The sequence below is a fragment of the Indicator indicator genome, chromosome 20, assembly GCF_027791375.1.
Source record: "Indicator indicator isolate 239-I01 chromosome 20, UM_Iind_1.1, whole genome shotgun sequence".
NCBI lineage: Eukaryota > Metazoa > Chordata > Aves > Piciformes > Indicatoridae > Indicator > Indicator indicator.
In genome coordinates this window covers 12,496,595-12,508,301 of record NC_072029.1, presented here as the reverse complement: position 1 = coordinate 12,508,301, position 11,707 = coordinate 12,496,595, and the positions used below count along the sequence as shown (strand labels likewise).

The 11,707-nt window shown below is 44.9% G+C and overlaps 1 protein-coding gene across 1 annotated transcript; it reads right to left on the bottom strand.

The window, feature by feature from the left end:
- Positions 1 to 372: 372 nt before the first annotated feature.
- Positions 373 to 10,145, bottom strand: LOC128973789 (mycocerosic acid synthase-like polyketide synthase). The gene is given in 7 exon segments (XM_054390223.1): positions 373 to 5,931; positions 6,221 to 6,402; positions 6,499 to 6,702; positions 7,575 to 7,735; positions 8,963 to 9,116; positions 10,023 to 10,113; positions 10,116 to 10,145. Coding segments are annotated over 7 exon segments (6,381 nt in total).
- Positions 10,146 to 11,707: the final 1,562 nt, after the last annotated feature.

Here is an 11,707-nt window from a genome sequence, read left to right as displayed (position 1 = left end):
TGTAGATTCATCATTTAGAGCTGAAAACAGAACACTCTAGTAAAGATTTTGATATGGTTTTAAAAATACAATGTGTACCGATAGGACAAATTTGTCAAATGGAAATGTATGTGGATGGATTAATTATACTATTTCCAGTTAAAAATTTGAAAAATGAGGGTACAGAATATTGAAAAGTAACAAGTCAAACAAATGACTGAGATTAATACATCTATCACAATGGCAGAAGAACCTGAAGTGGTTTTCTCTGGGTCAGTGCAGAAAAGTACATTAAGCATCAGAGGATGTTCTACTCTGCAGTTGCAAGTTCTGCGATACTGCAAAGGGTCCAGGTATCTTCAGAGTTACACAGTTCCTGAATGAAGAAGACTTCTACAGACGACTCTCATTTTCTGCACTTTCAACTGCATCATTGTTTTCCTGAACTGCTCCGCTTTCATTGCTTTTCTCTTCTAAAACTACTACTAAACTTGACAGAGTTGTGTGAGGATCAAGCAGTTTCAGAAGAGGTATGTCCACCTTCCTCTCCTGAAAGACACGGTTCTGAATTGTCATAGCTAACATGGAGTCAATGCCCAAAGATGAAAGTGTTGTATTCATGGTTAGTTCATCTGCATTCGATCCTGTGATGTCACTCACCACTAAGGTGATGTAGTCTTCAGGTTTGATTAAGGCACTATCCTGGACTTGAGTTTCCTCACGTGTTTCAATCTTGTCACTGAATTCTTCTAACAGAATTGACATGAAGCGACTTTTGACTGAAATAATCCGAGAGAAAACATGATGAAATAAAGCTTGGAAGTTTAATTTGACAACAGCTTGCTGTGGGTTATTCACAAGTAAGGTCTTCCTGAGATACTCATGGATTTCATGCACTTGCAGAATATCTATGCCCTTGGATTCCAGAATGTTCTGAATATGGCTTTGATTGAGCAGTATGCCAAGGTTCAAAGCACCCCAGTTAATGGATTGGCCTGAAAGCCCACAGTTCCTCCTGTAGAGGCAGAAGACATCCAAGAAAGAGTTTGCAGCTGCATAGTTTGTCTGGGTGGAGTTTCCAAGAAAGGAAGTAACAGAGGAGTAACACACAAAGTAGTCAAGCTGCTGGCCTCTGGTAGCCAAATGCAGATTTAGAGTCCCTGCTACTTTGGGGTTCAGCACTTCCTGAAAGTCAGCCAAGGTCAGAACTTCAAGATGGCCATCGTGTAAAGCTACAGCACTTTGAAATACACCTTTAATTGGACTTCCTGCAAAGATGTTCACAATGGACTGGAAAGCTTTCTCAACATCACTGGTTGAAGTAACATCACACTGCACAAACACCACTTTGCTCCCTTTATAGTGCTGTCTCAAAGCATTCAGCTCTTCTTGCTTCTCATTGCTTGGCATTCTCCTGGAGAGTATTGCAATGCACCCTCCTCCATGCTCAGCTATGAATTTCACTGTTTCAAAGCCAAGCCCAGTGAGGCCTCCAACTACTACATAAATAGCACTGCGCTTGAACAGCTTCTTTGGGGGCTCATAGATTGGTATATCTGAAGACACAGTGATGTCCTTCTGCCTTCTCACTACCGCAAGTGGGACAGATTTGCAGGTAAAATAGGACATCACAGAGTTTACCCTTTCAAAGTTCTTAGTCTGCTGAAAAACAGAACCTGACAGATGCCTAAAGTGTTTCATTTCCAGAGAACTGATCCATGCATGCACAGTTTTTTGCAAGTCCTTTAGAGGTGCTTTCTGGAAAATGCTGCTAAGTGTAACAACATGGAAGGTAACATTTTCATGATCAACTCCAGTGACATTCTGGATACAATCAGACTGTTGATTGCCACACACTATCACCACATCTTTAAGCAAGTGCATGTGAGCTAGATCCTCCTGAGACAGCCTCTTTGCTGGTGGAAGAACAACAAGGGCATTGCATAAATTTATGTTGTGGAACTTATCAGGAATGGGCTCTGCAAGCACTGGTCTCCAACCCATCTCTTCTGCTGCCGCAGAAAGAACCTGGCACAAAACTGATGATGTCTCTGTAGAAATTATACCCAATGTTTTGCCATGTTTCCCCTTGGGTAATCTCTGATGGAAGATCTCCCATGCAATGATAAAGTATGACATACAAGGGACAGTCTGAAAGCATGGGAATTTCTTTACATTGAAACAAACTGTTCCTGGAACCCGAACTCTGGACGAGGCAACAGCAGGATAGCATAAAACCACTTGATCTCCAGCTTTAACCTTCTTCACATCACTGCCTGTTGCTGTTACTGTGCCACTGAAATCAAGTGCTAGCAGCCCATGTTTGTCTACTGCTTGTGAATTCCAGTACAGTGTATTCCCAAAGTTTCGACTCGAAACACTGATGGGAAAATAATCTTCTGAGTGGAGACATATTTTATCCACTTGGATTTCAACACTCTGTCTGTCAAGTGGAGTAGCAGTGCTGGGGTATAATTCAGCAGACAAGTCTTTTGCTGTGTATGGATCAGAAGTGTACAAAGTGAATGTTTCTGACTTCTGGGGAGATTTTATGGGCTGGTTGCAATCTGCATCAACAAAGGGTGTGCGTCTGATTTCAGCCACATAAATTCTGCCATGGCTGATGCAAACTTCTGGATAGTCTCCGATTTTGTATTTGACAAGAACGTCTGCTAGCACTGAGATGTCCAGGGAACTGGTAGAGCTGAGGTCAATCATCTGAAAGATGATTTCTGGAACTTCAACGGCACAAGTTCTGGTCATGCCATACAAGGCAAACCCACAGTTCAGGTGGTCTACATATCTTTCTGTTGTTCTGTAGGTGATCACTCGGACTGCACAGCGGGACGTTTTCTCTCTTAATGCCACAATGACCTGGCGATAGGCTTCACAACACTTTGCCAACTGGGCTACCACTTGGCTTGGGAAATTCTCATTTAACTTTTGAATTCCCCACAGGAACAGAATTTCTTCATAATCCTCAACCTCCGATCTCATTTTATTCTGTGCGTTCCCTTCCAGGTGGGCTTCCCAGTCTTCATACAGAACATACCTTGAATTGGGATGCAAATATTTTTTCAACTGCTCAGCTATCCCGAACTTGTCAGCAAACACCAGCACTCTGGGCAAAGCCCCAAGATGTCCGACTGTCTGTGCAAGAGAGATTTCTTTCCACTTGTTTTCAAACATGAACTCATTGTCTCTGGAAGATGTTTGCTTCATGAATGTGATGGCAACACGCTTCAGTTCAGCCAAAACAGAGCCACGTTTGTCCATAAAGCATCCACAGACCTCTAGGCTGTTCCCAAAGGATTTGCTCGTTCTCATGTATATCATCATCTCTTCCTCCAGCGGTCGCAGCACCACCAGGCTGCCTATCCCTGAAGGAAAGCCTGCTTTGGACTGCAATGTCCTTGAGGTCAAGACAGCAGTCATCTGCAGGAAGCAGTCGAGCAGCACTGGATGGATACAGTAGTTGTACATCTCCCTGAGGGTCTCCTTGTTCACCTTGATGCTTGTTATAGCTTCCTTCAGTTCCTGGCAATAATGCACATCCCTGAGCTGCCTGAATATGGAGCCATACTGAAAGCCAACCTGAGACAGCGATTCGTAAATCTCCTCTCCGCTAATCACTGATCTGCATCTTTGATAGACGTCTTGGAAGGAGATGGTGCTTTCTTCCACCACAGCTTCAGGACCCTTTGCAACTTGGCCTGAGGCATAAACTGCATTGGAGGAAGAGAGGATCTCAAAGGCTGTCACTGCCTTTTGTGGATTCAGCTTGACAGTCAAGACTTGGGAACTCTGTGTGAGAACACACGGCGCAGAAAAACTGATGCTCATCTGGCAACTACTCAGAGGCACTCTGGGACTTGAGCTGCTCAACACAGAGGCTAGACCAAGCTCCACATAAAAAGCACCGGGGACTAAAGCCACACCATTGTTCTTGTGCTCATATAAGTATGACGTTGTGTCCTGGGACAGCAGGCAGCCAAACTCCATCTTGTTACTGCCCATGCCATAAATCAAAGGGTGGCTGGAGCTGACACCTCTTTGGTTGGCTTGTTGATGGATGTCCAGACAGGCCATGAGTTTTTTGCGCTCAAACTGATACCGTGGAATGGCCACGGGAACGCTTTGATAGCCATCATAGAAGTGCTGCCAGTTGGGATTGTACCCCAGTTCAAAGAGGTTTCCTACCAGGGTGAAGAGCGTCTGGTGCTCTGCACCGGACTGCAAAGAGCAGAAAACCTTTGTGTCTTTCCCCAGAGTTTCCTTGATGCTTCGCTGCAGTACTCGGTGAGGACTTATTTCCACAAACACCACATTTTCCCTGTCTTTAGCTGCAGTTTTGATGGCCTGAGTGAAAGCAACAGGCTCACGAGTATGCTGGGCCCAGAACTTGCCCAGAGCAAAGTCATTTTCAGAAGCAGCCAGCCCCGTCAGTGTTGAAATCACTTCAATTTCCCCCTTCTGTTTTTCTAAAGGCTGGAGGCTCTCTTCCAGCTCTTCAAGTATGGTGTCCATGCTGGGGCTGTGGTACGCAGCTGGAACATTCAAAACATGAAGAAAGATCTTTCTCTGGCTGAAAGCTTGAGCTAAATCTCTCTGGACAGCATCCATGGCATCTGAATTCCCAGACAAGGTGCAGGAAAGGGGGCTGTTGAAAGCTGCAATGCAGACCTTTCCCGAGTAGCGATGCAGGCGTTCCGCAATCTCTTCAACAGGGATGTTGCCAACCACCAGCATTCTGCCCCCAGTCGTCTTGGCCTGCAGCCGGCTCCGATGGTAAATCACTTTGACTGCATCTGCCAGGGAAAGGTACCCAGCAAAGTGTGCAGCAGCAACTTCCCCTACCGAGTGGCCGACGGCAGCCACTGCCTTAACGCCCCAGTATTTCAGAAGGGAAGCTAAGGCCACCTGCAGGGTGAAAAGCAGGGGCTGGGCAAGTGCTGGGTTCAGCAAATCCTGTGGGCTGTGACCTCCTGCTGGCAGGAGGCTGATGGGAGCCTGTTTCTGGAAAAGAGCTTCTATTTCCTTGCACTTGTCTCTGAAGAGAGGCTCCGAGCTCAGCAGGGCCTCGCTGAACTCCGGCAGCGTCACGCCGTTGCCGCAGAAGACAAACACCAGCTGTGGCTCCCCCTTCAACATGGTGAGCTCAGTGCTTGCTGCTGACGCAACCTCTTGCTGCAAGTGTTGGAGAGAATTTGTGACAAAAGCTCTTCGGTACCTGTGGTTGGCGTGGCTTCTTCTGCAGGCAGATGTGTAGGCCAGGCTGGGGAGAGTGATGGAGTGTCTGGTGCTCATCTGCTCAGCCATGTCAGCCATTGTCATCTGAAGGGACTTGCTCGATGCTGCTGACAGCAGCACTAATTCAAGAGGCCTCCTAAAGGCTGGCAGGGGCTCTAGCTGCTTTACCTGCCTGACCACAACATGAGCGTTGGTCCCTCCAAACCCAAAGCAGTTGATGCCAGCTACTCTTCCATACTCCTTGGATTCTTCCCAGGGCTCTACAGCTGTGGGAATGGTAAGGTTTAACTTCTCTGTGTCGATGCTGCTCATCTCCTTTGAGTAATGCAAGGATGGAACAATCTTCCCGTGATGCATCATCAGGAGCACTTTGATTAACCCTGCTGCTCCAGCAGCTGATTCAGTGTGGCCAATATTGCCTTTCACAGAACCAATTTTCAGAATGGAAACCTGTGAAGACCTCTTTTTACAAATGACACTGCCTAAGCTTTCAGCCTCAGTAGGATCTCCAGCAGCAGTTCCTGTTCCGTGGGCTTCAATGTACTGCACCACCGAGGGATCAACACGGCTTTCGTAAATGCTGCGCAGCAGCTTCTCCTGCTCCACCTGAGAGGGTCTTGTGATTGGAGTTGTGGACCTGCCATTCTGATTTACAGCACTGATGTTTATCACACCCCAGATTTTGCTGTAGTCTTCCTTTGCCTGTTTCATAAAAAGGCAAAATTATTTTGAAGTTTCACAGGATTTCTCTGGATACCAGAAAGGAAAACAACAAAACCAAGAACAGACAGAGGGTGAACCTAACTTTTAAACCTGTGATCCTTTCCCCATGGTAGGGGAAGTGCATAAATGCTTCATGCTTAAAAAGTGTCTCATTACTCCTCAGCTTGATTTGGAAAATCTCTTCTGGAAGAGTAATGTTTAGAGCTGAAGATACAAAACTCAGGTAAGCCATCAGTCTTATTCTAGGCTGCTCCCCAAGCTATCTTACCTTTTTCAGAGGTTTGAGGAAAACAACACCACAGCCTTCTCCCCTTCCATACCCATCTGCCTTTTTGGAGAACGGTTTGCTTATTCCTTCTGGAGAGATCATTTTTGCTTTACTGAGAGATACAAAGGTGCGGGGATCTATTATGCAGTTCACTCCACCACAGATTGCAGCCTCACAGTCTCCTGGAGAGAAACAGAAGCACGCTCATGTTGAGAACTGCAGGGTGAGAGACACAAACAATTGTCTTTCCTTGTCTAGCACCTCTTCACGCCTGTTACCTGATTTAATTGCTCGCAAGGCATAGTGCAGAGCAAAAAGAAAAGATGAACATGCAGTGTCGATCACCAGCGATGGTCCAGTCAGGTTAAACGTGAAGGAGACTCTGTTAGCAGCAATGCTCATTGCTGTTCCAGTACCATCATAATGATTGATTTCACTCACTGCCCTGCTTGTTACAATTTCATAGTCTCGATTCATAAGACCTGCAAAAATATCAAATAGGTGTCAGTTTAACCCCAGTGAACAAATGGATGTAGAACAGAATATGAGTTCAGCTGGAAGTGACCTTCAATAAGCATCTAGTCCAACCACCTGACCAATTCAAGTCTCACCATGTTATTAAGGGCATTGCCCAAACGCCTCTTACATGTCGACATGAATGGAGCCTCAATCTCCACTCTAGGGAGCCTGTTCCAGTGTTTTACCACACCCTCAGCAAATTAAATTCTTCCTACTGTCAAGTCTGAAGCTCCTCTGATGCAGCTTTCATCAAATTTCTATGCCTCCTGTCACACCAGGGAGAACAGATCAGCACCTCCATCTTCACTTACCCTCTTCAGGAAGCTGTAGAGAGCAACAAGGCCCCCCCCAGGCCTCATGATCTCCAAACTGGATAGACCTGGCTGTCCTTAGCTGCTCCTCACAGGACATGCCTTACAGGACTTCCACCAGCTTTATTGCTCTCTTCTGGACACTTCCTTTTTACACCTCAGGGCCCAGAACTGCACACAATCATCAAGGTGAGGCTGCCCCAGTGCTAAGACAATCGCTGCCTATGAACACCTCATTACCCAGCAATTAATGCACTAGAGCCCTTTCTGCAGGGCTGCTCTCCAGACACTCCTCTCCCAATTTATCCTTGTGCACTCTGTTCCAGGTGCAGAACCTGCCATTTCCCTTGTTAAATTCTAGAGCAGCCCACTAATCCTCACTGGGACCCACAAATTGCAAGCAGTGGCATAGGACAGCAGCCCTAGACCTCCGGTGCTAGTTATGTAGGTGAAGTATACAAAGGGGTGCTCCAGACTTTAGAACATTCACACAGACTTTCTTCACCATCAAATTTTCATCTTACCAATGAAAACACCTGTTTTGGTGCCACTGACAGCTTCTACAGGGACTCCTGCATCCTCCAGCGCTTTGTACGTGCACTCTATCAGCAACTTCTGTTGCGGATCCATGCGTTCAGCTTCTGTGTTATTGATGCCAAACAGGTGGTTGTCAAATGAATTAAATCTAAAAGACACAGACCAGAACACGCTACAATGTATGGACGATATGCATCCACTTCAAGACTCAAAGTACACATATTCTGCAATACTACGAAAACCAAAGCAGAAGAAAATGTTGGTAGGCCAAGGATGCTTCATGTCCCACTGTGGATTTGCATTTCAGAGTTACAAGCCCACTCCTAGACATCTTTAGTCATGTGCTTATCCCACCACTACCAACAGGACTCTTCAGATTATGAAAATCTGCAGAAAATCTACAGTGACTGTGCTATAATGTGGCCTTAGGCAACAACTTCTAAACAAATATTGTCTTGTAAGTTATTGCAAGGTACTAAGTAGAGGATCAGCTTAGACATTTCCAAGAGATCCTCATACTTCTCTAATAATGAACTCCAAATATTTTATCTGTGTATGCACACTTTGCTCCTCCAGATTTTCGCTTTCGCTGCTCTCTTCACCTGATAGTTACATATACATAATCTGTCAGTACTATGGAGGAGTGACTTAGAATAAATGAAAAGTTTCCCTTTTTAAAGACATGACAATATGAACCTGGAGAAAAGCAAAATTATTAAAAAATTATGAGTAGTTCAGGTTTCCGAGCAGGTATAACACTCACAGGAAGTCTAAGATTCCCTGACTGTCTAGCAAAACCAGACTTCCTTACTTTGTCCCTAAACTGTCACATCTGCACCCCAATTACAGCTACTTGTCCCTACAAACACAGGATAAGGTCTCGAGTTCCAGCAAAGCTGGTTAGCCTTCAAGCTGAAACTGGAGAAGACTTGGCAGGCAGTTCTCACAACTCAGAGTCCATACCCTGCCACTTTCCACAGTGCTATAAGCAGTAGGAATTATGTGACAGGCTGGAGCCCATCTCAGATCCAAACTATTCCCCCTCATGCCCAATGGATGTGAATTTCTGTGTACTCAAAATGCAGACACTCCTCCAGGTGACAGGAGACAATACATGGTGAGTATTCACATTCATGTTGGATTATGGAATCACAGCCCTATGTGTGCCTGGCCACAAACATCTGTGCTGAACATGGCCGGCAGCTAAATGTGCTCATCAGTGTCACACACCAGGAAATCTCTTCACAGGAGAGAAAAGAAAGCCAGTGCTGGGGCCCATTGCAAGCTCTCCTGTGCCTCACACCCTCTGCACGGCTGAACACATCAGACTAAGCACAAAACAAAACCCAGTGGCACAGCAGAGGAACAGACTCACTCATCCAGCAGAGCTGCTCGTGTTGTACATATCTTTCCTGGCTTGTTGTCATCTGGATCATACCAGTCCTTGGTATCAAATCTCTCGGTGGGGATTTCGACTGTGCAGTTTTTGCCTTCCTCCAGGACTTTCCAGAAATTGTCAATGCCATCTCCTGTTGTGCAAAGATTTAAAAGTAGTTTAAATTATCTGCTCCCCCTCCCCAGGCAGACTCAGAAATGCACACCCACTTACTGGGAACTCTCACTAATAAATCTAGGTTGATCAAGCAGAAAGACATGTTCACTTACTGCACAGCAAGGCAATGAAGAAGAACATTTCTGAAGAGAGTCCCTTTACTGGCTGTGTCTGGATCCACAAATGGCTTGCACCAAATCAGTATTTAATCCCTGGGTAAGAGACTGCTGCTGGGTATTTACTAGCACTTGCCTAAACTCAGGCATGTTCACAGCGAGCTGTGGGCCACAAGAGTTATCACTGCACCACATATACCTAGTGAACCCTGGACAAAGTGAAGCCAGGAACTGAAATGTCATGAGGGCAAGAAGGAAAGGGAAAGAGCAGCATGGTCACCTTTAGAGCTGAATGCTGACTTGCAAGGACAGAACTGCATTCCATTCCCTGGATTATTTGTGGAGTTTTCAAATCTGTCTATCTAATGCAAAGAGTATGGACAGTTTAACTGCAGCAGCCAGAACCCAGCAATCTCACAGCTATCTAAACATTTCCACTCATCTAATCTCAGTCACCCATCTACTCTCAGCCACCTCTGTAATCTCAGCCAGCCATCTAATCTCAGAATATAAAGCCAACTGCCACTTTTATAGGGCGCTATTGTAAATAAAATTGTGTAAATAGGAGACAACTCTACTGCAGGCTGCTTGCTGCTATTTCAGTAGGCACTATCAGTTCTTTAGTGAAGCCAGCTTTCCAGCTTGTACAAGAAGCAGTATTCAGGTGTATTTATAAGAGGTAGAATCTTTTCCTCCTCAACATTAGTGAGTGGCTCTGATTTTCAATGTTCACCCAGTACCCTGCTTTGCTTTTACCCAAAACTCACCTCCAGGAAAGTTGCATGCTATTCCAACAATAGCAATTTCATCTCCAACCTCAATATCCATCTTTTGAGCTGCACAACAGAGTATATATATATAAGTGTCAGTCAGGTTAAACAACTATGCATTTATCATTAGATAAATATTAGGTTTCAGCTAGGACAGAGTAAATTTTCTTCCTAGTACCTGCAACATACTGTATTTTGGATTTAGTATGAGAAAAATGTTGATAACATACTGAAGTAGTCCTTATCCTAAATCAAGGATTTTTCAGTTTACCATGCTCAGCCAGGAAGCAGGTGCACAAGAAGTTTGGGGCATCCACAGCAGGACAACTGATTAATTTTGAATGATCCATTTCTGGCCATGACAAGCAGTGGCACTCCCTACAGGTGATCAGAGCTGTGCAGTATTTTTCTTGTTTCCCAACTGTTTCAAGGAATCCCTGGCTAACTCCCTGGACTCATCACAAACATTTCCTTTTTACTGTTAACCTCTGCTGCTCCTGCCAGCAGCTGATCAGCTCTTGAGCCTCTCCCTAGATCAGTCCTGCCTCAATTCTGCTGACAGCAGTGAGGTGTGCACTGACCAAGGCTCGTCTTCAACTCTACCATCTCTATCTGTTCACAACGCAGATCTCCCAGACACACTCTGAAAATTACCAGTTAAAATCAGACCACACAAACAGGAAACAGGCAATCCAGTGGCTGAAGGAACAAAAGATGCCTCTTCTACACCCTGGAAATGTGCCTGGAAAGGAAAACTTTATTTAGAGTTCAGCTATGTTAGACCCCCAAGACTGCCTAGGTTTATTCTAAATCAGCTTGCTCTGTCATCCCAGCTTAAGCCCTACCAGCCATGCTCAAAGACACCAAATGCTACAAGACTTCTTCCTCCTGACAATGCACAATCTGCAGGTAGTGCCACTACAGCCATGCCAATAATTGCCCTTTCTGCCATTTGCAACTTCACAGGGAGAGTGATTTGTGGTGAAGTGACTCCACAAATGTTTTCAACAAAACAGATGGCAAAGAAGAACTTAAACCTGATTTTACCTGATTTAGTCCCCTTAATGCTTGGAAGGCAACTCATGAGATAAAAATCCATTCAATTTGATTAATTAGAACTCACCTCAGAACCCTTCTGGGTGACTTGATTCAACCCACAAAGAGGAAAAAAATCACGTGCAAAGGGATTTGGGGGGACTCTTGGCAGTGGTGACAGATTCTCCTCTCAGTGGTACCACAGTAGGCCCCAAAGAGCCCTTGTCAGTTACTGAGTGATGGCAGCAAAACAGAGATGAGTCTTTCACAGCCCCACACGTCATTCATAGCTATCATTACTGGGAGCTTTGCTTTGAAATGTGAAATTAAAAGCAACTGCTCACATTCACACTTTGAAAAATTGACTCCTCAGTTCCTTTAACTAAGACAGAGAGAGCTAAAAGGCCACCTAACAAAACCAAGAAAACAGGATCTGTCTTTCTAGGAGTAAATTCTATTTTACCAACAATTTAAAGTCTAAAATGCTACAAAAAATGTTTTCTTTCAGTCATTCAAAATTGTCTATTCTCTCTATTTCATATTTTGATATCATTGCAAACCCAAAGCTGCAATGCCCAACACAGATACTCTTATTACAAAGGCACTTTTAAGAATCACTCCTAAGTTAGCACTTAAACAGCATACCA